General features: G+C 29.7%; 2 protein-coding genes and 1 non-coding gene across 5 annotated transcripts; 1 reads left to right on the top strand and 2 right to left on the bottom strand.

Annotated features, from left to right (window-relative positions):
- Positions 1-1,656: 1,656 nt before the first annotated feature.
- LOC109807498 (putative sphingolipid transporter spinster homolog 2) lies at positions 1,657-10,500 on the bottom strand. Of its 2 annotated transcripts, XM_020370029.3 has the most exons (16): positions 10,021-10,500; positions 9,539-9,667; positions 8,907-9,008; positions 8,058-8,162; positions 7,876-7,951; positions 7,122-7,196; positions 6,577-6,679; positions 6,436-6,498; positions 5,460-5,541; positions 5,136-5,233; positions 4,844-4,920; positions 4,537-4,650; positions 3,700-3,819; positions 2,524-2,652; positions 2,272-2,350; positions 1,657-2,096 (listed from the first exon to the last, which is right to left on the bottom strand). In XM_020370029.3, exons 1-16 carry the CDS (start codon positions 10,140-10,142, stop codon positions 1,957-1,959), a joined length of 1,614 nt encoding a protein of 537 aa, XP_020225618.1. In that variant the 5' UTR covers positions 10,143-10,500; the 3' UTR covers positions 1,657-1,956. The 2 variants fall into 2 exon arrangements, with proteins under 2 accessions (XP_020225618.1, XP_020225620.1); XM_020370031.3 differs by lacking the exon at positions 10,021-10,500 and having other exon boundaries at positions 9,533-9,669.
- A 2,581-nt stretch (positions 10,501-13,081) lies between these two features.
- On the top strand, positions 13,082-13,154 carry TRNAA-AGC (transfer RNA alanine (anticodon AGC)). Its single transcript has one exon. It is a non-coding gene; the product is annotated as a tRNA-Ala (tRNA).
- A 2,188-nt stretch (positions 13,155-15,342) lies between these two features.
- KEA3 (K+ efflux antiporter 3) lies at positions 15,343-26,427 on the bottom strand. 2 transcript variants are annotated; one of them, XM_020369959.3, is made up of 20 exons: positions 26,273-26,425; positions 26,050-26,182; positions 25,338-25,697; positions 24,415-24,516; positions 23,792-23,872; positions 23,430-23,531; positions 22,690-22,767; positions 21,747-21,815; positions 21,492-21,542; positions 20,085-20,198; positions 19,892-19,993; positions 19,658-19,792; positions 18,939-19,120; positions 18,709-18,844; positions 18,076-18,147; positions 17,897-17,998; positions 17,367-17,528; positions 16,834-16,923; positions 16,605-16,766; positions 15,343-15,870 (listed from the first exon to the last, which is right to left on the bottom strand). In XM_020369959.3, exons 2-20 carry the CDS (start codon positions 26,098-26,100, stop codon positions 15,574-15,576), a joined length of 2,448 nt encoding a protein of 815 aa, XP_020225548.1. In that variant the 5' UTR covers positions 26,101-26,182; positions 26,273-26,425; the 3' UTR covers positions 15,343-15,573. The 2 variants fall into 2 exon arrangements, with proteins under 2 accessions (XP_020225548.1, XP_082924803.1); XM_083068677.1 differs by lacking the exons at positions 15,343-15,870; positions 16,605-16,766 and having other exon boundaries at positions 16,834-16,939; positions 26,273-26,427.
- Between the last annotated feature and the right edge of the window lie 930 nt (positions 26,428-27,357).

Below are 27,357 nucleotides of genomic sequence, written 5' to 3' on the forward strand. Positions count from 1 at the left end.
CTGTGGGCGATGATGCTTTACCTGTTTCTTCTTGGAATCCTTGTTTAGAAAAAGGCCAAAACCATAGAAAATGAAAACCGTTGACTGGTTTTCTATCTTTCCCAATGAATCCCTATTATAAAACCATGTTCAATACGTTGAATACCGGTTAGTACACACATACACATGTCTCTACATTGGTCTTTGAGCTCAACCTTCATAATTTTACTTTTGGATATCACCCAAAAATCTTTTTATTGATGGGGACAATTATTTATATATAAACCCAAGTCCATCCTCTTGTTTGAACGATATATGATTTTATTTGTATCCCAATACAATAATTATAATTATACAGGATATATAAATATTAAATATCTAAATAGATTCTAGTTAAACTGAGGTGTCTACTGCAGTACTCTATATAAATGGCATCTGTCAATTCTTGAAAAGGAGTCTTTATATTTAAAGGTTCCTACCTAACACTAACTCTATTGGTTTTATAGTGGCTCTGTGTGAAATCATATACATGATTCATTTTCTCCTGTTCATGGTCAAATAGGCAACAGAAGCCAGTCTATGGGCAACGTTCTGCATGTTTCTTAGAATGGTTGTTTATAGTTAAAACCATGGAAAATGGAATCTTTTAACTGGTTTCGTCTCTTATCTGAATAAATTGCCTAAATTTAAATAACTCTAATTCATATAGTTACACAGGGTAAACAAAAATTCTAAATTATTTTTGTTTCCCTCATAATGATTTCACAAGACTTAAAAAAAACTAAATTATATCAGAAACATATAAAATAAAACCCAGACATGGTTGAGAGAAATTTAAGAACAATGAATAGTTAGATTTAAAAAAATATAATAAATAAATAATATTTTATTTAAATGGAATAAATTGATAAATATATTTAAAAATGTATAAGATTTGTTTTTTTTTTTGGATTGTTGTGGATTACATTATGTTCCATCTTTAATTACGAAGTGCCGCGCTTATTATCCTGATCACAAATATTTTCCATAAGAGATATTTGTATTCAAATAAAAAATATTTGGAATATAATAAAATTAGCTCTTCAATTTTTAAACAAAAACATCACTTAAACTAATTCTGTGTTGGTTGAAATAATTTAAGTAAATCTAAAGAAATTAAATACACAAGAAATTATCATGATAGATGATTTTTGTTCTCATCTCGTATATAAATAATTTTAGGCATAATGCCACACCTTGCTAGTAAAATTATAAATTTTAAAACAATTGCATTATAATTAGCAATAAGAGCTTTAAAAGAAATTAGGTCACTTAAAACTAGTAGCTTATTCTTTTTTCCAATTTAACATGTAATTTAAATTTTAAACAAATATCCTACCAAGACTAACAATTACTCAATTTTATTTTATATATCTCCCAAGTATTGTGTGGATTTACGTCTATTTAGTTTATATATATATATATAAAGAGAGAAAGAGAGAGAGAAGCGTAGAAATTAACATGACAAGGGGAAGAGAAATTGTGCAAACTTTACCAGCGGCATTAATAATTCAATTAGACTTATCACTTTGATAAAATAAAAAATATTCTACCATCATCCAAAGCCAACGAATTGGTCTCATAAGTATCCTTATATAAGAACATTCAATTAAAGATAAAACATAAAAAGGCATATAATTGCACTGCAGAACCAAGTAAAATAAAATAAAATTGGACAAGCTGATATATATTTACAAAGTTATGCCCAAAATGGTGAAACATAAACCTAAATAATAATCTTTAACAAAGTAGAGATTAGACAGTCAAGCTACCAATATGGACCATTGTATTTCATTTCCTTTACTTAGCAAAATGATACTTACACAAAAAATATAAAGCAAGGGAAAAATTTCAAAAGAAAAAATTAAAAAATAAGAATGCTTTAGTATTTACATTTCAATGGCCATCATTATGCGAAACAAAATCTACCTAAAGAAATCAGCATTGCTGAGATTGATGAGATGTTGATGTTTCAGGAATTCTCTCTTCAAACAATGGTGTTGTGCTTGTCCGTTCGACGCTTGATACTTCAACCTCACTATCTTCATTATATCTATCCACACTACGCAAAAATATTCCTGCAATAATAAACAATACCATAACACATTATGACTTAGGCCAGTCAGAAAACTTTTCTATATATTATACATATGTTGCTCAAGTCCAGCAATAACATTAATGATAATATGTTAAAGAAACTAGTGATGTGATATTCTTGTAGCAAATCAATAGAAAGTTGCCATAATGAGTTACCAATGAACCATATTGCAGCTGCTGGAAAAAATATAGTTGTTAGAATCAATGCAGTCGTTCTCCAATTATTAATATTATCCTGCATGATAGAATCTCCATCTTAGTATTGTACTTGGCATAATACATTCTGTTATTTACAAAACATTGCCACAAAGGCGTCAACTTATTTGTCATTTTTTTCCTTTGATTTGAGGAAAAGTAAACTGCTTCCACTTAAAAATTGTAACAAATACAACTTAAAAAAAAGCTAACCTGCAACACTCCAACAAGTGGTGAGGAAGGTACATCTCCAAAGATATGAATAGCAACAGTAGACATTGCCATTGACAGGGGCCTCAAACTTGGTTTAACACAACGGAGACATACATAATTCACAGGACCCTAAGAAGAAAATTGTAAAAAAAAATGGGGAGCAATAATTTAGACCAAGAATTCTAATGATCACAAGCCATAGATTATACATAAAAATAAAGTAACAGAAAATTATCTAAGCTAGACATAGCATACAAACTCTATTCCATAATTTCCACTAAAAATTGTTCTTTAAAGGAATAATGATAAAGAAAGACGTAATGTACCCTAACTAGTAGATAAAAGAAGAAGAAAAAAAAGGATAACACCAGAAACAAATACAAAAAAGAGTTTGGAACTACAGATACGCCATGTCTGCACTGTGCACCATCTTTTTTTGGTGCCAAATTTAGCAGAAGTCATTTTGCACCTCATGAAGTGTGATTGAGCCAGACATCCATTCGACTAAAATTTATACTCTATATTTTGCATAATTTTCAATACTGTCCTCATTGATAATATTTTAGCCCTGTGAAAAGGCAGAGGGAGAGAGAGACCAAAAAGGATATTGGAAGAAAGTGTTAAGAGCGATCTCATAGTGAATAATGTCTTTTGAGAATTTGGTCTTTAGGTTCAATAGAGTTGTGTTATTCATGTAGCCGATCTCACTAAGTAGGATAAGAGTTTCGTTGTTGATGATATTTTAAATTAACTTTTTTGTTTATGTTATGATAATAATTATTTCATACTCAAAAGTAAATTTAATTAACATTAGCTTAAAAAAAATTCATTCTTTTGGAGCAAGAAACTCATTCCTCCAAATTTGATTATTTCAAAATACGTCACACCCAAAAGCCAAAAGTGGTTACACATTAGTCATCATCCAGGCACCCAGAGGTTTGGAAAAGCAAGCTTGTGTTTAACTTCCCAAATGTATTAGTGGTTTTTCATAAGAATACTAAAATATAATAATTTATTAAGAATATAGCTTAGGAACTTCGAGACCCTCAGCTAACAAAGGAACACTCAAAGTAGCTGATATACTAAGATGACAAGCACATATATAGTTTATCATGTCTTACTACATTTACAAACAAGCAAACATGAACAAATCTTCCTCGCAGAGAAGTGAAGTACCTGAGTGGCAAACACAAGTAGTTCACCAATAGCAAAAAGAGCTAGGAATCCATACTCGGTTCTAAATAAGAAGGCACAAAAACAACAAGCACCACCGATAAATGTTGTCACTGAGAGAAGCTGCAAAAGAATAGAAAATGTTCAGAAAATAGCAAAGGAAATTCTATGAGAATCTTAGGAGTGACAATTATGCAGAGAACACAATATGAGTCAGTATGCATGGCTTACTGATTCCATTGATCAAGTCCATTACAACTTCAATCATTGCACATGTACACTTTATGTGGTGTATTATAGAAACCAGTGTTGATAAACAATGAAATCGTTTTTTGGCTGAGAATACACTTTGAATGATTAACAAACGAATTTACTTGCAGCAGACTTTGATAAAAGAGTTTCCCATATTTTACAGAAACAAATATTAATTTAAAGAGGCAAATATTTTCAAAACTGCAACCATTATTTTCAAAAACAAAAATGAGGCATAATTTGATCAATTAAATATCAGATGATGTGACTAAAAATAAATTTGCCTATTCGGCTACAACAACATACCCCTAACCTCTTAGTGCAATCTAGTACAAAGGATTTTGATGAGGCCTAATCCCAATTTTTTTGGTCAACTAAATCCAGTTCATCTCATATATATCCATACAAGATTGAAGTTTATATTAGGAACGACTCAGGCATAATAGTTTACTAGTGCAAATCCAGTTATCTGACTTAAATTAGTCTTCAATGTGTAAAAAGTAAAATTAAAAAATAAAAACTGCATAGAAAAAAGCATAAACCTGTATAAATAATGCTAGAATTTACACTCAGAATTCAAATACCAACCTTAAATGCATTTGATATGCTGCTAGTCATGAAATCAAGAACAAAGCCTCCTCCTAAGGTGCCAAATATTCCACATACAACAGTAATTCCTCCAAATATCATATCTGCATTAGTCTGCCAAAGTAAATTGTTCTTAATTCAATAATTTAGTGTAATAGTAGATAATAATATTGCATTTCACCTGAAACTATAAAATTACTGGGTATTTACTTATTTTAAGCATGTAACAAGATAAAAGAAAGAATGAACAGTTATGTTAAGTAAATCTTATGCATACTTGTGGTCATTAGATGAAATAAAATCTCACCATGTGATATATACTATAGCCAACTTTGGGTCCCCAATATGAGTAAGCACCTAATACAAAGTTGTATGCTATGTAACCTGCAAATAGACATTCATGAAACAAAATTGAATGGATGTATAAAAAAACAATATGATTGTTGAACATAATATACATATAGGTAAAGGAGAGATATATGAAGTTCCCAAAGAAGTAAGGTAGTCACATGGAAGCTTCTAAGATGAATTTAACAACATAAATTAAATCTCAAGAAATAAGTTGATACACATGGTAGACCAGTACGAGAAAGAATTACCTAGAACATTGACAACAAAAACCTTATTAAGCAAAAGTTCTTTCATATCTTTCAGAAATCTTGAGAACTGGTCTAATATTGTGGTTGCAGATTTTGACCTAAAATAAGACAGGAATCAACAAAATATCATTTTATATATACATCAGTCAGCCAGTGATGTCAGACACATACAATAAATTGATAGAGGGGGAAGAAATTAGTTTAGAAGGATGGTGGAATAATCATTCTCAGCTGGAGGGAGAGAATTTTATCCTTAAAGATGAGAAATACTGGCTGGAATAAAAACACCACTCAATAAATCAAGGATAGGGGTAGTGTTCTCACTTGGAAGGTTCAAGTGAGCTTTTGTCTCTGAACTCAGACTTCAAGGATAATGGTTCATCTTTTCCATTTGAAGCCTCCACACCTTCTCATCATATAAGTGGATTTTGTTAAGTAACAAAGAGATATTGTGAATCAGAAGCAAACCAACAAAACAGAAACATAATTTTTTTTAGTTAACTGAAAAGAATTTAGTGGTGTTGACCCTGTCCCAGTGAAAAAGCATATTACTTTCCACACAACCATGAAAGGGAAATGGCAACAATCACTTCAACCATAGACAACTTTGAGCCTTTTATGCAAAAGAGTAGTTTTGATTACCGAAGAAAACAAGTAAACCTAGTTGTTTGATAAAACAATAACCTGAGAGTCTGTTCAACTACTAGGGTTTCATGGGAGTGGAATAGATTTTATCCTTTTTCAGATAAAGGGAAGTCACAATAATACCAGAGAAATATAGAAAAGAAGGATCAAGAATCCTCCAATAAAAAAAAAAAAAAAACGTATTACACAGTACAAGAGCAATAACCAGGGTAAAAATAAGTTTAAAGGAGCAATTAAAGAATAACACAGGCACATCCCACAAGGGATAAGCTGGTAAGAATCTATAGCTAAAAAAGTAAAATTTCTTGATTTTTGTATAAAACTATGAGCAGTGTTGACTCTGTAGAATATCCAGTATTTAATTTCCTAATATGCACTTACTTATAATGGGGATATGCTGCCAACATATAAGTAGTGTTATTCTAGACTTGGGTGCATGGTGAACACAATTCATAGTAATATATCTATTATTGAATTTCGTAGTGCGCACTTATTTATAATTCTAAAGTTTATATTAAAACGTGGATATGCTGCCATGTATGGGGTTTATCATGAACCTGAGTATATCTAAATTAACATTACTCTTTATAGAATTTTCATCACCGTAAATTTGTATTAGATGCAATATACTCTTTCCAAATTAACATAACCGTACCTTGAACTTCTGACCCAACTATCTCAACTGTCAGTGCCTTTTCTGAATCAGTAGGGGCAAAACCTGGATGCACAAGTAGCTTAGCAATGGGAAACAATGTTAGGGTACTACAGAAAATCAATGCACGAGAAAAATGTGCACCTTTCAGCTGCAAAGGCTTCATAACAAATCCCAAAATAGCAAATGGAAACATCAATATAGCTTCCACCCAAAATGCATAACGCCAACCAAAATGACTTCCAACCTGTTTATAAACAATGAAAAGGATAAAATAAGAAAAAGCAATTTAAAGGCAAGTAAAAAAAAGAAGATACACATGATTGTTTCTTAAGTATAAGTACTGATACTGCAAAAGAGAGTTCCTAAACTTTCCATCCTAGATTTCCTTTACCTATAGGTCGTCCAACATTTTGTTTCTATTGTAATTGAAAGGGGAGGAGACAATTGTCATTCAATATTTATTATAAATGAATTACTTAAAACTTCCTTTTTACTTTTAAGGACCTGCTATTTTAAGATTTTTCTTATCTAAATCATTTTACTTTTCATTTGGTTTTAAAAATTTAGTTAGAGAGTTATGCTTCCATCCTATATATAATTTTAAAATTTATATATACCATTGTACCTTCATCATAGATTTTAAAACTACAATTCAATACTGGCATTAAAACCAAAGGAAATCTTACCAAACCACCATAGACATAGCCAATTGCATATCCTGCTGGTATACACATGTAAAATATGGAAAGCCATGCCGTTTTCTGACACACACCAATATAAGTTAGGTTTCCACCATAAAGAAAACAGATAACAACCACAATGACATATAACATTTCAACTACCAAGACAGGTAAAGAAAACATCAGTCAGTTTTATCAGAGTATATGTAACTATCTATAAACCATTAAGATGTTGAACGGAAGCAAACATACAACTAATGATTAAAGTAAATATCCCACATTAGTTCTTAATAACATTAAATGACTAAAAAAAAGTTGCATCAGTTCTATTAATATACAGTGCTTTAGTATTCTAAAAATACTGGAAACAGTATTTGTTTCATTTAGTTATGTAATGTCCAAGCTGGTTTATGTTCTTGACAAAAACTGTTTTTTTATATAATGATGGTTTTGCCAAAATGGACAACCAACTAAAACCAGACAACTTGTCAAAACAAATATTCTAATTTTTTAATGTATACTTTTAAGAATTGAATCCAAAACGCAATTGCACTAAGCAGACAGCATCACAATTTAAAAGGTATTAATGATCCAATGAAGATAACATATATTCACATCATAATTGTAGATGGAGCTACAATTGAACAGGATCCCAGAAAAAAATTACTTAAAAGTTCAATAACTAAAATAAATAAGATGGCTACACATGAGCATAACAGACTATATAGAAACATTCTACGATCATGGGACAGAAACAAACCTGTGGAGCTGGAGCATTGTCATCAATGAAAGGTGCTGCAAGACTTATAAATGAAGCCTCGCCAACACCAACTAGCCTATAGAGAAATAGGGAAGTAATAAGAGGGAAAAAAAGATGATTCTTACATTGTGTACTACTATGTATGTATTCAGTACAAAACCAGCATTTGAAAAATAACTTACATGCGGCAGAGTGCAATGAACCAGAAATTGAAAGAGAAACCACAAAGTAAGGTTGCAAGAGTCCATACTGATAATCCAACTCCAATAAGTCTAAACGGGTTTACACTGCAAAATATAAAAATTACATAATGATTAACCATTTATCTAAGTCAATGATCTTAATTACAAATCATATAAATGGTACTGGGTGTGCATGACAGGGGTTAGAAATTTTCATTATTGGATGACTATGTCTAATAAACATAGGAACCTGAGTTTAATGGAGAAAAAAGGTCTAAAAATGAATAAGCTAAATTTTATGAGTGCAATCTAAAAATGAATAGATTGTTAGCATAACTAAATTTAAAGTAGGAGGAGCACAAGGCTGGTTGATTGAGTCGGAATAACTCGAGTAAACTACGTCTCAAGTAGATTATTTACTTTAATTGCCATAATGCCAAAGGACTTTCATCTACGTCATGGCAAACAGGAGGTGCAGTGTATAAAATTTCTGTAAAATATTTTTTTGTATCCCCCTCCCCTTCCTCTTTCACCTTCATGTCTAAATGGAATATGGTACAACTTTGGAGCCCCCAATATAATTATCAAAACATAAAATAGTAGAATCTCTCAATCATCAAGGAAAGTAATATTTTATGAGAATGTTTGCAAGGTGATTAATCAGTTTTGATAGAGAAATGTATATTTCAAATGATGACTTTACTGTATTTCACTCTCCCACTCCCTTAGGCCCCTCTTACCAAGATAAAATCTATCTAGTATTATGAGATATTAAGACTTAGTCATGAAACAACATGTCTCTTATTGAAGGTATGCAACAGGAATATTTTCCACACAAACAGTCATTACCTCTTTGCTAGAGAAGCAAATACTGGAGAAGCCAGAAGAAGTCCAACCATAAAAGCAGATGATAGAACTCCGTCCTCAAAATTGGTCAAGTTAAAATCCCCCCTGTATGGAAGGAGAAATCGATGTAATCAAAACTACTACTACAACTACTCGATATTATCATATGACATGTCATGTCAAGGCACAAAACAGAAGGAAAAACTCATATAGGCAATAGTTAACCTGCTGGGTATTAATTGAGTTCATGCTTCTTTTCATCCAAGACAAAAACGATAATTTCTTTTTAATTTTTTAAGAAAAACCATAAAGATAACAAATACACCAAAATCTATTTAAAGCCATGACAGCATCTTTTCTTCTTGTTTTAAAAAGAGGAAGGCCCACTAAAATCAGAGGTATCAGTTCGATAAATTAGCTTCTATTAGCCATGCAATAAACAGTCTCATCCTTTGCGAATCATGTAAAAAAACATGTTCCAGCCTATAACATAAACATAAATCAAGAATCAAGAACTAAGAGAATTTGTAAAACAAACCCAACAATCGTGCAATAAAAATTTAATACCTAAGTGTAAGACAACTACATACATTTTCACTATTTATGTCAAAGATCTTAGTATATCTTACACTTACTGTATTCCAGTTCCAGGTTTGCAGGTGCCACCTTCACAAGTTCTTCGACTTCCATTAACCCCATTGCTTGCTATTGCACCTCGGTCCAAATAGTTTAGCATGTTAATCACACAAAATATACCCAGTAACCTACAGTACAAGAAAAAGCAGATCAAGAATTTTCAAATACACCACATCATTGAATTTTCAAATTTCAACTCATTCTACACCTGCATTGACCAAACAAGAATAATACAATACCCAACAACACAAATCTAATCACGAACAAATTAGGAGAAGAAAAAAAAAACGCCCAATAGACTTCAAGACAAAGAAAACGTTCCCCACGCGCAATAAAAAAAATGAAAAAGGAAAAAAGAAAAATACCCAGACTTACTCCCCCTTCCTAAAACATACCCAAATCACAAAAATTCAAAATTTCCTTCCTTTGCCCATTTTTTTTCTCCAGCACAGATCTATTAAAGAAAAAATAAAAAGCTTACCTCTTTGGTGTAAACCATGAAGTTGTTGGAATCATGATGGACTTAGTGTCCATGTCCGGTTCCACAGAAGGCTGAGAGGAAGAAGACTGAGGCTTTGCTTCATTTTCTTGTTCTTGTGCCATGCCAATATAATAATTTTGTATAATAAACCAATATATTCTATAGTTCGATAAAATTAAAGACCCTTTTATTAAAAATTGGAAATTGAAAGGTAGTTGAATGAATAAGAGCAAGTGTCAAAGAGATAGAAGTGGCGTCGTTGGTCCTGTTCCTTCAAACGAATATACTCTCCTCTTTCCCTTCTTCTTGGTTTAAACAACAATGTCACACTTTCTTTTGTTAACAGAAATGCTGAGAAATAGGGAATATTGTAGTATTTTATAGGTGACACGATTAGATGAGTGTTTGCTGTTAACAACGAATCGCTTTCGTGATTCTGAATCCTTATTTATCAACACTCCTTTTCTGTTGTTATTCTCTCGTAATCTTTTATCACATTTTCCCAATTTAATGGTCAAACAATTGTTTTTGCATGGAGCTAGCGAATTTGAGGTTTATCATTTTAATTTTTTGTATAACTTTATTAGCTATTAAAAGAGGTTGAGTTGAAATTAGTTAGAACATGCCTCTATTTTGGCAGTAAGCAAACTAGAATATACTTCTGTTATTATTTGAAGAAAAAAGAAAGAAAGAAGGTTATAATGAAAATGCTTGGTGTAATTTTGGTATTTGAAAAAAAAATATCTAAAATAATTAATGTTTTCAATTATTAATTTTTTTAATTTATCCCTTTAACTTATGCAAAACTATATTATTAATTATATATGTTAGAATCTTGTTACGAATATAAATAGTTTTTATTTTTTTATTTTTTTCATTCTTTCATTAAAAATTATTTCTATTTTTTTATTACTTTCTTCAGAATTTTTTGTTTTTACCTTTTTGTTCCTCTTTATTTTTTTTTTCTTCCCTTCCAAAAATTTTTGGATCTCTTCTCCATAAAATTCACATTTTCCTATTATAATTTTTTTTTTAACTTTTCTTTTTCTAAATTAGCACATCTAGAATAATTTTATTGTTAGCATTTATACAATAATATTTTTAGTCATAATTTGATGTGAAATTAATTTTTAATTTTTAAAATTTATGATTCTTAATTTTTAATCATGATTATATATATTGCTCCCAAAAATCATAGTTATATATATATATATAATATATATTTCTCATACTTTAATATTAATTTATTTTGATAAACTGCAATTGGATGAATGGTGATGAGTACCTTTTTATTATTTTTAATATTATAGTAATATATGATGTTAATTTTAAAAATTATTTAGTTAATTTTTAATTTTTTTATTTTATTTTCAATCAAGATTTTATTTCAAAAAAATTTTAATTTCTAAAATGAGACAACATTTTAATAGTGTTTAAATTATAATTAAACACTTTAAAATTATATAAGTGTTAATAAACATGTTTATCAAATGTAACAACTTATTGAAATTTAAATACGTATAACATAAAAACTTTTTAAATAAAGTTTTAATTAAGTTATTCATTCAAACAAATTCTTATTAAGAAGTTAAATAATTTTGCGAGCTAAAAAAATGAACACATGATTATTTCATTTATTAATTAAATAATATAGATAATACTAGGTAATTCTATTAACTTTTGAGTTTTTTAAATGTCTCTAAAGTCTAAACTATAAGGAAAAAAAAATTGAATCATTAATTTTTCTTCAAATTTTGTAATTATATCATATTATTATAACTAATGGTCTTTAACAAATTGTTAACTTTGACAGAATATACTTTATTTATTTTTTATTTCAAATACATACTTTCTAAATAAAACTTAATAATAGGAGACATGTCTCATAATTTGCACACTTTCTAAATTTCGACGTTTTCAGTCCATTATAAACTTGCTCACATTCGGAGTAAATATAATAGTTATTTTAGTTTTTAAAATAACATGAAATAATATAAGTAGTTTTCAATATTTCATGTTCTCTTCTTTTAAAATATAATGTTATTTTCCACCAATTAAAATTAATAGAATTATATTATTAGTGATTATGAGAAATTAAAATAATAGTTTTTAAAAATATAAGAATTAAAAAAATTAAATTTGGAGACAAGAAATATATATTCCAAATTTAGAAGATTAAATAAATAATTAAATCTATCAAATAATAAAATAATATTAATTTTAAAAAATATTAGTGAAACAAAACTAAAAATATTAACCCTAAATAAGTTCAAAAAGATGAAAGAAGAACAAGGGAAGAAAAATGTACTTTTGGTAAAAAGAAAGATTGAAGATGTGCGATTGGTTTTGGATAATGACAATTTCTTTTTCTTTTTTTCAACTTGAGATCGACAACATTAAATTGTATTCATTAGTTTTTAAATTCATTGGAGATGATTCGAATAGGAACAAATATGTCAAGTTGATCTTGTTCTTTTCAAACATCAAAATAAAGACTCAACATGATTAAAGTGACCACCAAAACATAAAATATGGTCAATTTTGATAATTTTATCTTTTAAAAAAATTCTAAAATTTTTATAAGTAATTATTTTAGAAAATATATTTTATTTTATTCAAAATAAATATTTTAATATACAAAACTTTCATATTAAATCATTTTTAAGTTTTTTAACTGTTTAATACTTTCAATTTCTGTAATTAATTATCTATGCACAAGGTTGGAGGTTTGTTAATAGACCATTAATCACAAGAACCTGATTACAAATTTTGAATAAAAAAATAAAAAAAATTGATTATAAATTTTTATAATTTAGGAAACTATTTAAAATATAAAAAAAAAATCATAACCAACAAAAATATTACCACTAAATTAAATAATACAAATGCTAATATAACTTTACATCATCAAAATAAATCATTTGATTTTTAAAAATATAATTTAGGGAGGTTTAAGAAAAAAAATTAGCCTATTAATGGTTAAGACGTGAATTATAATATATTTGATAAAAAAAATCAATTGTTTTTATAATTTAACCTAAGAAGCATTTTATTTATATATGGGGATGTAGCTCAGATGGTAGAGCGCTCGCTTAGCATGCGAGAGGTACGGGGATCGATACCCCGCATCTCCAAATTATTCAATATTTTTATCAACAAGCAGTCACTGTCGCAAAAAGGCTTTTAACAAGTATTTGAATTGACATGCAAATTAATTTTAACTAATATTTTTCAGGGTAAATATTTAATGTATAACTAAAATTTATAATAAACTATATATATAATTAAAAATTATATTATATTTAAATTTTCTATAAATAAATATTGTTAAATAAATAAATTATATTTTAAATTTATGACAAATAATTTATATTATGATGTAAAATTATTTTTAATTATTAAAATATGTACTTAAAAATATTAAAATTTATTTTAAAAATAAATATTATAAATAAAATTGAAATAAGTAAAAAGTATATAAAAAAATCTCTAAAAATTCTCACACAATAAAAATGCAAAAAATGCTATTACAAAAAATAATTATTTGTGTTTGATATATAGGATGAATGACTTATATTGTAATATGGTATAATAAAAAAAACTTATATTGTCACATAAGATTATTTTAATTATTGATAATTTATTTTAATTATTAAAATTTAATTTAAAATAAAAATAATAAATATAAATTGAAATTGTCAAAATAATTAAGAGAATCATCAAAAACACTTTCATATGGATAAAACACTTATAAACACTCTTAAACGATATAACTATTCATGTTTAATAGATAAATATAACATTATTCCTTTTCAAAAAAGTATGAGTAAAATACTTCATTAGTGATTATAACATGAATCATGATCCATTTTTTATATAACTATATTATATATGACTTAAAGATAAGGTTTCTAAAACTCAAATTATAATTTAGGTCTATTGACAAAAAAAATTTACTATTAGTATTTATAAAGAAAAAGGCTACATATATTATAAAAAAAAAATGTTTCATATATTGACAAACAAACTTAATATATAATTTTTCTCATTTAAAAAAAAGATTTTAGGCTTCACTTATTAGGTCAATCTTGTCTATACCATATATAAAGAGAATGTATATATATTTTCTTTCTTTCTTATTTTATCCCTACAACTATCCCAAATTACTTGTCCTCCAATTACAAATTATCCACTATTATTTTTATCTTTTACTCATGCGTAAAAGACACTTCCTGCCTCCTATGTATTTGAAGTTAAACATGAAAGAACAGTTATTGATAAATGCAAGTAGTTTTAGGTAGTTAATTATAGAGTCTAATAATAAATAAATAAAATAAATGTTTTAAAAATTGTAGGATAAAATAATTGACAAAAAGTGTATATCAAAAAGATATATATTTTTATTAAGTATATAAATTTTGTTTGTTTTATTTTTAAACAAGTCTTATTACAGCATTTAAGTATAGAGTAATTATCCATATTGTACACAAGTAAGTCTGGTGCATTAGTTGGTTATGTGAAAAAAATGATTACTTGTATGTTTCACCTTTTTTGGTGAGTGCAAGAGGTCTAAAAGCCTCTCTGAAACAACATAAAAAATATGAAGAAAAAAATGAGGCCAAACCAGCCCCATGCTTCACTTGGTTAAAGACAATTAAATCTCATATTACAATCAAAATTCTTCTCTTTTCTATAAAGAATGAATGAAAACAATTGAATGAGACATTTAAAGATTGATTTGAAGTAATTTTTATTTTGAATGTAACCACGTCAAAAGAATTGAAGGTCTATCAGAAATAGACATGATTAAACAAGGGTCAATTCGAAACACAAGTGGTTAACCAAAGTTTTATCTTACTATAAAGTCACATGTTTATAGACATCATATACTAATTCGTCAATCGTGAAAAAAAGAGAGAGGATAATTATGCTTTTATTTAACGCAATTAAATTTCATATTATAATCAAAAGTCTTCTCTCTTTTATAAAGTGAATAAAAAAAATCAACAAAACATTTAAAGATTGATTCTTAAAGTATTTTTTATTCTAAATTTAACCACCTCAAAATTGGATGCTAAAATTTTCAAAGTGACACTTCCTTCTCCTTTTCTTGCGTTAGTCTCTTTCAAACACCAAACTAGACACACTCATATGATATTCTCAAGATTATTTTTCGTCAATATTAAAATAATATTTTGTTACAAGCCAAAACGTAGATTATTATTTATTTGTCAATTTTAAGACATAATGTGAACTATGTTTACGAACCACAAAAAGATACAGTTACCATTATAATTTGATATCACCTTAAACTGTTTACGATTTCCCACAAGAGATAAAAATTATTTTAATGGTGTTAAATTACTATACATTTTGTGGTTCTCAAAGAATTGAAGTGAGCATCAGAGTTGGAATGATGCTGTTCTACAAACTCTTACATTGGGAAGTTTCCTATACATATATTGTTAGCTCTGCAATAAAAATGACAACTTCCTGAAATCTTTCAGAAGTTATAGGGGTTAGAGGAGCAAAACAAATGGGAAGAAGCCCTATTTAGGGTTCCTCAGTGGCAGTATGGGAAGATGGGATTGATGGGTCTACTAGATTCTTCTGTCTAGGAGCATCTGTAGATGCAACCATTGAGCTTTCTTCAATACTTTGTTGGCTAAGTAAAACACCATTTCCTTGTAAATTCACAGCTTCATTTAGTTTATAATCTTGTTCTTCTGTATCTACTTCCCTCTGATTTATAACCAATGAAGCTTGATCTTTCTGATTCATTTCTGATAATTCAGATTCTTGTGAAGTTGTTGTCACTGCTACACGTTCCTCCTTTTCAGTAACTTTCACCTGATAATACAACATGTTAGTTTCTTCTTTTATGTTAGTTGCTATTACAGCAATAGTAGCCATAAAGATTAATAGATTATAAAGAACAAATTTAAAAAATGGGGCAATAGTATAGTGCTTTTCTAGATATCTAGTTTTCAAAAGAAAATTTAAATTCCCTTGAAAATAAATTAATAAGCCATGTAGAAAATATAGAAGGAAACTAAGATGTGGAATTTATCATGTCAAGGACTACATGATCAAAGAACAAATAATAGAAAGACCTTCCCACCCCTTTGTTTGCCTAAACACTTTTATAATGCAATAGAGAAAAGTGGAGGAAAAGTTAACACTCAAAATGAAAAATTAGAAGAATCTGTGGCTATATTACGGTTTGGTATGAGGAAGGAGAATGCACTTTATAGATTAAAATACAACAATAATCATTAATTAGAAAATTAATAGTTCATAGTATAATATCTTATAGACATTTTTTTTGGATATTAATTATCCTTAGATGTTGTTGTATATATATTTGATTATATCACAAATTTCAACAGCTGATTTTCTAATCAACAATTATCAATGCACTTTATTCTCCAAAGTCCACTTCTTCATTTTAGAGGAGGCAAATCTAAAGTTTTTACATATTAGTTATTACTTTCTTTCTCCTATTTCTTTGTTAGACATTCTATTAAATTCAGATAAATCCACTTAGACAGCTTACACACGGCCAAATCATTGTTTTAAAGTACCTGAAGAGGTTTCATAATATCTAATTCACGATATTCAGATTGGCTAATTGCTTCTTGAGCTTGTAGCTCCATGGAATCTCTAATAAGCTGACTCAAAAATGCTACATCATCAGACATCACACCAAGGCCTTTCAGCAGCTTAGAACCCAGGTGCAAACTAGTCTGCAAGAATAAAATGCTTAGCACAGTTTTCAAGCATCAGGGGAGGGAAACAACTTTTTGATAGTACCTCTGCATTTTCCAAAATGGCATCCGTTGCACCTGCTTTCTTCAGATCTAAAAGATGCTTCAGATCTCGAGCTCGAGCATAGATTGGGATCTGAGGAATTTCATCACTAAGTATATAAACCAAGAGAAAAGAGAACAAAATTAAAGGAAATCATCCCCCAGTTACAACTTTTTATCAGTCAAGTTGCCCCCTAATATAAACCTAACAAGTACAAGTCCTAGTGCATCAGATACCCTTTGTTTCTGTTTCTAATTTTGTTTGAGCATAAAGTTGGGGGTGTGATGTATGATCTCCAATTCAGGAATGGCATTTTTTGAAGCTTCTTAAGATAAATATAGGGGCCTATAATATAACCATTCATTTCATAAACAAATTAAAACAAAGTAGTTACTCATGCCATCATAGTTATATTTCAATTACTGGAACTTGTTATCTTCCCCCTTCTGTGCACATACAGGCTCTCATACACAACCACATGAGATAAGAAGGAAAGGGTCTAGCACTGAAGGTAGGGGCAAGTAAGAGATTATTACTGAAGGAAAACTCATTCTTAGCCTCTGAACAGCTTCAATTGTCTTCTTCTTCCCGGTGTACATTAACATGATAGCTTTGGGAGAATGGACACCAGCAGAATGAAGAACATCTGGACGCGATCCATCCCCATATTGAATTGGAAAACCAAGTTTACTAGCTGCCTGTCCAGCAGTAAATGATGGGAGAATAAATTAAAAGAAATTCCAATATCACCGGTAAGAAATGACATGAAAGAATGCTTTCATTCTCTTAATTAATAAAACAAAGAAAAGGAAAAGCTAAGAACAATGAGATCATGAATGATTGATGAGTCAACTCTTAACAAATTATAATTTATTCCACGTCTCATGTAAGGCATCAGAGAGAATATCTCAACATCTAATTAATCAGTAGTAAATTGAATATATTCTAAACAGCAGATCTCTACTCCAGAATTTCAAACAAAGTCCTCAAAAAGGAAAGGAAAAGAAAAAGGTCTCGTACAGATACTGGTAGACAATAGCCAAGCACAGTGCTCAAATAAACTGACCTTTACTACTGTGGGGTCAAGATCAAATGCCACATAAGGCCATCCTACTAAATCACCATCTCCTCTTGAAGCCAATGGATTGGAGAGGAAATTGGCAAGGACCTTTGGATTTGGAACAGAGAGAAAATTAGAAATGGAAAATATAAAAGATCAATTTTACAATGTATTGATTGATCTACCTGGCCCATTTGTCCAAATCCAAGGATAACAACAGGTTCTCTAGCATTGAAGTCAACCATCTCAGAAGCTTTCTGTTTCAGCAAATAATTTAGTAGTCAATAAACTTGCAGTTGAAATGAAATAAATCACTAAGGCATAAGCTTGCCACATATATATATTGAAGAAACAGTTATATTTTTATCTTGAAAAGAAATTGATGGCTTGAAGTATAAAATCCACAGGGCATGAATTTTGTGCCAAAAGGACCTACTTTATTTATTTATTTTTTGGTTATCATGTTATAGGTATAAAATATTCATCAATGATTAATCTCTATTGAGAAATCTAATGGCCACCTTTAATGGGATATCCTTTTGCAATCACATTTTTCTTTTACAAGGCTCAAATCCGAAATCTTGTTTAAAAAATGAGCCCAATTTTGCTTGGACCAACATAATGTTGGTAAAAGGACCTACTTTGACACATCATGCGAATTTTCATGTATTTTTTTTATTACACATCTTATGTCAGACATTTTTTTTTCAAATACATCAGTAATTCATCATTGCTACTCACAATCCTTATATGCATACACATTTGTGTTTGTGTGCATGTAACTTCCAAAATTGTAAATATTACGAAAAAAGGCATACATTCTCGGGAGCAGATTTTTCTTCAATAAAATTAGCAGCCCTTCTTCCAGCTTCATTCAGAAATGGGGTTAATGCCATTGACAATACAACAACAATTATGAGCAGCTTGTTGAGCTCAAGAGGAAGCACCCCAAGCCTGCTTACAAGAAGCCACAAATTTTTATAACTAAAAACAATCCCAATTTTCTTACTCAAATAGCATCAATGCATCATACTAGACAAATACTTACCTATTTGCTAAAGAGAAAACAACAAATCCAAACTCGCCTCCTTGGGATAGAAGCAATCCTATTCTTACACTTTCTTGTAGAGTAAGCCCAACACGAGGACCAATTGCAGTTATGATCAATGTTTTTATGGCAATTAAACCTCCCAAAAGTGAAAGTACATTTGGCCACTCTCGCAAAAGGAGCTGTAACAAATAAATAATAATTATGGAGGATAAAATATAGGTCAATCCGTAGTTTCACAGTGAGGGTGTGTAAATTTCATGCAAACGGCAAGTTGTTAGAAAATATATTCCTTAATTCATGGATCTGGCAAAGTTTCTATCTATTAAACTTCATAAATTCATGGATCCAATTGCATGAAAACAGATATAAATCACTTAGATGTCATTCAAACAAGGACCTTTTTTTTAATGGAATAACACAACAGGTGTATGGGTAAGCTAGCGTGAGTATCATCACTTCAAGATAACAAGAGGAAATAACTGGGGTATTTGAATTTATCCAAAGTACACATTCAGTATGTTTTGATTTACTAGAATGTTACATCACAGGTGATCAAAATCTTGGGCCACTATAATATCTAGTTTGATGAAGGATGAATCTGATAGTCAAAGTTTGCATATATGCACAGACACCACTGTCCAAATAATATAATAAACATGCTTAGAAAAACTAAAAACCATACTACATATATCATAAGTGATAATCATCATATTTACCTGCATGTCAATTGAAGTTCCCGTAGTTAGGAAAAACAACCCAAGCAACAAGCCTCTAAATGGTCTTATGTCAGCTTCAATCTGGGTCCTGAAATTTGTCTCTGCTAAAATTGCCCCAGCTAAAAAAGCTCCAAGCTGAATTACAATATTTCACACAATACTCAAGTTAATATTCAATTTAATGATTCTCTACTATCCCAAATTCAAAACCCTAAACATTGGAAAATACAAAACCGTATCACTGAAGCCCAAATTCTGTGTGACTAGTGAAGTCCCAGCAATAGTCAGCAAGCAAAGAGCAACAAAAGCCTCTGAGCTCCTTGTATCTGCTACAACCTGAATTTGACCAACAGTTTACTGCCTAAAACATATCAAAAAAACATTTTTTTTTTGGATAAAATGCTTTCTTGAAATATATTTGACAGACCTCAAAAACTCGTCTGAGAATGTACTTTGCCCCAAGAGAAAGCAGACCCAATCCACCTAATGCCTTTAAACTTTCTTGAGCAAGCATGGGCCAAATACTTTCCTCAGATATATTCTAGAATGAAAAATAAGAAATCATGGGATGAAGAATGAATACAAAAGTTGATGTATCTGATAATAAAATAACCAATGAGTTTATTGTAGGAAATATAACAGTCATGCAACAGACCATAATTGTTAACCTCAAATTTACAGTATGTGAAAGAGAATACAAGAAGGAAAATTTTCAACAATAGTTGGTAGAGTCAGATGGCCAAAAGATCACATCTTTTGGTACTAAAAGAAGGACAAACTTACAATTTAAGAGGAACACAACTAGCACGATAATGTAACAAGGTTTGCTCACACACACATGCGGACATACATTGAGAATTTTTTTACTAGATAGGTATTAAAACAAAATGTACATACAAAATATTTGGGGGAAGTGAAGGGTCTGTATCTTCAACAACATGACTTTCCAAGATTTTTAAGCTAAGGGTTTAACATATATTTTATATTTATATGGGGAGGAAATTTCTAATCCTTTATATATATCAAGGACTACGTATCCTAAGATCACTTGGTCACAAAGACTCTAATACTATTTAAGGAATCAACTCAGCTTATGCTGTTAGGAGCATGCTCATGAACAGTTTTATATCTAACAATGCACCAGTGGCTACCATATGGGACCTTGTGGCTTGTATTATTATTCCCGCCCCCAAACACAATTTTGAAGAAGAGATGTGCTAACTTTATCAGGTTTCTAAATGTTGTATTGTCTATTCAGATTGGGATGAGTACAACTGTACAATTATATTACAACTTACAAGTGTTATGTGTATAATCCCTGCCCATATACTAATCATAACTTGAATATACAGGCTCATACATTAATACTTATTATAAGTCTAACAATTACAAATACTTTAAATATCATCAAACTCTCTAACATGCTCTTCTTAATACACTTTCTCTTATTGGTTATAATTTATTTAAAATTACAAAATCAAGAGTCATTAAATAGGGGGTATGGGATGCACCAGCTTTTTGTGTTTTCCGATAAATTCCAACCATTAAAGAAAGCATGTTCAAAAGAGAGTGTCAGAGGATGTATTTCTAGCATTTCTCAATACTTTAAATATCATCAAACAAAAATGCAATTTTGCATGTATGTCAAAGTGGTAGGTGGGCCACACAATAATTGATGACCAGAACAATGTTAACCATAATTCAAAGCGCAATAAATAATACAAATAAATCTCAAACTGTTAACTCCATCAGTTTATAAAGAATCAACAAGAAAGGTAATAGGTTAAATTAAAAATAGCAAGGGTGAGAATATTACTTATAGTTTACATCTCACCTGGCTCTCTAGTATGGGAAGTATGACTAAAAGAGGGACAACGGCTAAGTCCTGGAATAGCAAGCAGAAAAGGAACAAAGATAATAATGTCAAAGCTTTACATCACTGACATCTTATTTATCAATCTACTATAGTATATCAGAAGATATAAACAGGTAAACTCATACAAAATGAGTTCTAAAATCCACATTTTTTTTGTGATAAAAAATTACATGGAAATTTGACTGTAACCAAGCAAGAGTGTAAGACAAAAACCTGCAAAAGAAGTATTCCAAGAGTTGCTGAACCAAATCTTGTGGGAAGTTCACCTTTCTCTGCAAGAAGCTAAAAATATATATATATGGCTGATAAGTTGCATTATCCATATTTCGTGTCACATATCACAATGGATTCATGTATGGGAACACCTAAAACCATTAATATAAAACAGACAAACTTATTTTGACCATGATTTATTTTCAATGTAATAAACAAGATAAAGTAATAGCACATAGGGCTGGAGAAAGAAGTTTACAAACCAAGAGATTGCAAACTAGAAGCAAAAGGAGCAACATGATGTGCAGAGCAAGAGGAGAAAAATGATTTAGTCACTAACTAGTACTACTAAATCATATTATCTCATAAAAAAGTCAGTGGGATCCATAATAAAATCACAGGATTGTAGGAGGGAAGGAAGGGTGCAAAGAATTCCAGCTATCAAAATTAGCTATATTTTATCATATTAACTACAAAAAATAACAACCACTAGCATTTCCAATAAGACTTTTCTCCAAAACATACGTGCTATGTCAGAAAATAAATGCCTTCATAAATATTTTAAAAAAGCATGAAGGTGTTGGTCAGTATCAATCTAAACAAATTAAAACTCTTCAGCCTTTCCTCAGATCAGTCAATAGTCATGAAACTAAATTAGTAAATTTATTTTTGTTAGTCACATGCATTTTTTTTCTTTTGATATATTTCTAATGCATAAATATGTTTCCTATTTATTGGAAATATGAAAAATAAAAGTAATAGTGAAAAATACTAGTCGCATATGTTAAAACTAAAAGTTGAAATATAAGTATAATTAGTATAGATACAACTCAAGGTACTATTGATACATCAACATTGTCATCATTTTTTTTAGTGCAAACAAGGTGCAGAAATTATCCTTGTTTATCTTCAATTTAAATAGGCATTTTAAATAAACAAATACCTGTAGAACAAACGCAGAAGATGAAAGAGAGAGAGCAGCACCAATCACTACGGCTTCATCGATACTTCTGATGTTCACCTATGAATATGATCTCAAAATAAATTAGAGATTAAAGCAATGAAGCCTCATCAGTTTTACATTTTACCTTCTCATTTCTAACTATAATTAGTTAGTTATCTTTGTAAGTAAACAACCATCGTAAAATATTAAGCTGTTAGGTGTAGGTTTACAAATGGTTTTCATATGTAACATGCCCCAAAATGCAAAAGCATTTGAAGTGTGGACAAAACACATGGCTACTTGACTTTGAGCTGGAACTATAATTTAGTTAGAAGAATAAAGGCACTAAGGAATGAACTCCTTAGTCAGGTCCTACTAGGTGATATTGGCTACATGGATAAACCCATGGCATTGGGGTTCTATCAAGCACCACTTTGAATAGGGATAACTAATTTAGAGCAGAAAGATAGTCTAGCATCCGGTCAACTAGGATCTTGTAGAATGTCTAGGAAGTGGGAACCACTTCTTAAAGGCTCAAGTTTTTTCCTTTTTGGCAACTGTCTATAGCAATTTCTCTAAAAACAATTAAAAGCTTCACTATCAAATTTCTCATTTGAAAGTGTCACTCTTTATGCGTGCATTTGTCTTCTGTCTGCCTCTAACCAGAATGACTGTAATTTATAATCAAGAAAAAGTTCAAACATGAAACTAAGAAAAATTGTTAGATATAGAAACCTTACCAGATCAGGCCTAGAGTGGAAAAGAAATTCCAAAATTTTTGTTCCGACGGCTCCATTTGGAGGAAGTTCAAAAGCAGTAAATGCTAAAGTGGACAGTACAACCTTCAAAAGTATTTAAATCAAAATTAAAATAAGGACAATAAAGGCCAAACGTAATTTTATAAATATCAAAGAAGAAATTAGAACCTCAAATAGAACAATTATAAAGAATTGACAACTAAATATAATAAATTAATAGAAGCCATCATCGAAGCTAAATTTATAATCTCTTCAACATAGATGAAGCTAATGATAAATAACTATAATGAAATGGCTTAAGAAATTTTCTTTGCACGCCCATTATCACTCTCAAAGTGTCATACCTGAGCCAATCCCATCCCAAAAGCATATTTTGCAAGAGCTTTCAATCGTGCAAGTGAAAGCTCTAAACCCATCTCAAACAGCTGAAAAGAAACAAACATTACTTCTGAGTAATTATACAACATGTTTATCAGAAATTTTACTGCAGATTAGCACCAAGAAAATAATATAAGTTATTCATACTTATATTTGAGTCTTTTAAAATGTTATTCCATAACCTCCAATCCAATCATATTTTAATGTGCATGCTACCTTATCATACAACAAATATGAACGTAACAACAAAAGTGGTTAGGATCAAACAATGTTACTGTTGAAATTTCAATATATATATATATATATAAGTTAATACATATGAGTTTCAGAAGCTGTGTAGAAAATAAAAGCAATCAATACAGGCATTATGAAATGGAGTACTAAAAAAAAGGCTAATACCTAGGAGTTTTGGATTATTAGTTTTCATGAAATAGAGAAACAACATGCTAAAATATGTTTACATATCACAGTTCCAATGCTTAATTTGAGAGTGAGAAAAAAATGCAAAACAAAATAATAATAATAATAATAATAAATAAATAAATAACAAAAAAATGGCACCTTCACTGAGTAGTGAGATGTATCTTACCAAGAAAAGGATCCCCCATTCTGATAAAACTTTAACATCTGTAATGTTTCTAATTAAACCAAACTGATTGAGTACCACACCAGCACAGAAGAAACCAAGTATCTGAAAATAGCAACCATTAAATTTATTGCAATTATTGATATAAGAAAGTAAATTGACAACACTAAGTCTTATTCTACTATTATGAGTGCGTTTGGAAAACCATTCAACACCTGTTGAACAGATTTTTTCCACTTTCCAATGTAAAAAAGCAAAAGCAAGTGTGGTGTTGTTTTTTCAATTACGTTAAACGTAAGTAACTGCAATACAAACACACCCTATGTGTGTGAGGTTCAACGTGCATGTTTATAAACATTGAGTATCTATAGATTTTTACTTTCATTTTTACAATTAAAAATAAATTCAAACTGATTTCTGCAGTAAAAAAGTTAATTTTCAAATTTCAATCAACTCCAAATCTAGACTTTTTCTGTGATAGAACTGTAATATTAAATTCACAGAATAGTAAAGATTACTCAAAAAAAAAAATTATTAAGTACAATGATGACAACAAATATAATATTGATAACTGATGGGAACCAAAAGACCTCTTCTAATTAGCTATTTTGGTGTATAATAAGTACAACCGAATGACATTAGATATTGAGTTTGCTGTAAATCTTAGTATCCCCATTCTGTAGCCATTCAAAATTTCATCAAAACTTGAGTTGTGCATCCTTTTCATCTCTTGATGCTTGTGCTTGTCTCATTTATTTACTCAAAGAATGCATTAGTCCATTTTAACTAGTCAAACTAATGCAGGAATTTATCAAACCAAATACAGAGGATTACATGATAAATAATTAATGACGGTTATGATTATTGAGATGTGAGATTATAATAATTTCAAGAGCATAACTTGAAAAAATCCAAGAATTTCTTACAGGACTGGCTTTAAGTGACTTGAATGTAGGCACAATTATGACGGTCACAGCCAAGAAAGTAAGAGTATCCAATCCTAAATCATTGATGACGTCAACAGCACCAGCAACATCATATGCTACATTTGTTCGCAGCCGTTCCCAACGCGGCCTATACAATCCTTTCCATGATGGAACATTGAGAGGAGACCTTTTAAAGAAGTTTTCTGAAACAGAAGTCCTATAAATTATCCCATGACTTGCACCGCGTGGTAGTAGTGGCACTTGCTTGTTAACTGAATAAAGCATGAAAGCAGAACTTCTATAAACTCGTGAAATAGCATGAGTGTAACCCGGACTCTTTTGTTTGGTAAGGTCATATCCCTGCAAGAAAATAATATTGCATAGCAAATTTCAGAACAAGTAACAACTTTCTGAATACAGATTAGATTATGCAACAAGCTTAATTTACAGTTTAACTAAGTCAAAACTCAATTCTGAGTTTCTGGCTTTCAAGCAAAGTAGGAATTGACTCTATTATTTGAATATGCACTAAATTTAGCAAAAACTTAAAAGGTTAAACATATTCTTGAAGGGAAATGCAGGAAAGATGAAAAGGAAAATTTCTTGCATTACTCAAAAAACATAATCAACCAAACCCATGTCAGCATGACTCAAACTAGCCCAACAATGATAACCAACGAAATTGTGAAAAAACCAAAAGGAGAGATGTTACCTTAAAGCTTTGACACCAAGCTAAAGACTCCAACATAGTGGTAGAGGTCATGAAGCAATAAAACCCAACTTGGGGAAGCTCATTTGCGTTTGTTTGTTCCGGTAATAGACACCCAGATAGAATTTGAAAAATGCTGAAAGAAAACAAAAGAAAAAAAAATGATCTTTAGAGTATCCTGTTCCTCGCTGCCTCAGAAAATAGAGGTGGGTAATGACACACGTACACGTAGGAAGCTGTGAAAGATAGAAAACTCTGCAGAAAATGGAAGCGTCGTAGAAGGGATTTTGGATGAGGTTGGAATAATAATAATTAGATAACTATAAGTTTGTGCACCACAACAATTCTAGTTTCACTAATGTCTGATGTGGTTTTCGTGGATCACAATCGATGCTCAGATTTTTCAACTCAGAAAGATACGCAATCTCACGTGGCGATTGCTTTTATTCTCAATGTCATTTTCGGAAAGTAAAAATGTAAATAAAGGGTACTACCACCAAACATGAAATACATCAACCAAAACAAAAGTTGGTTTAACTGTTTCTGTCTCTCTAATATCATAAAATTTACCTTTTTGATCTTTGTAATTAAATTTTAATCCTTACTTATATATATAATACAATTTTTTATTCTTATAGTTTCATTATAAATAATAAAGATTAAGAAAAAATGATATATAAAAATTAAAATAAAACTTTTATAAATACATGAACTAAAAAGATAACAATATTTATATAAAGTTAAGCCTTGATTCAAGAAAATAAGAAACATTGATAAATAAAATCTATTTGATTCAAAATTTTAAAATTGTTTTAATAAATTCAATCGAAGTGAAGGTAGTTAAAATTAGGTTATTCTATTCAGGTTATTCGGTCAAATTAAAATTAAATTATTATGTTTTAAAATTTTATCAGTGGCGAATTATTTTTTTTCATATCAATTCCTAAATTTAATAATACAACAAACCAAAAGGTTTTTTTTATTATTATAAGTAATAATTATAGATGAACATTAGATCAATTATTTATTATTATTACATAACTCTTTTACGATTATAAATCTATAATTTTTAGACTAAGTTTTTAATTCAGAAAATGTTAAAAAAAAATAAAAAAAACTCATAAGGGACAACACGCGGGAAAGGGTGTGAAAGTGAAAAATTAAGGAAATTTATTTATACTTATATAAAGAAGATATATGGGATCATAACTGTTCATATTTTTAGATAATTTTATTTTAAATTTTTTAAATATTATAAAATAATATTAAAAATTAACTACTGATATAACCATTTAAATAAATTAATTATTT

This window comes from Cajanus cajan, chromosome 2, assembly GCF_000230855.2.
Source record: "Cajanus cajan strain Asha chromosome 2, NIPB_CcT2T_4, whole genome shotgun sequence".
Lineage (NCBI taxonomy): Eukaryota > Viridiplantae > Streptophyta > Magnoliopsida > Fabales > Fabaceae > Cajanus > Cajanus cajan.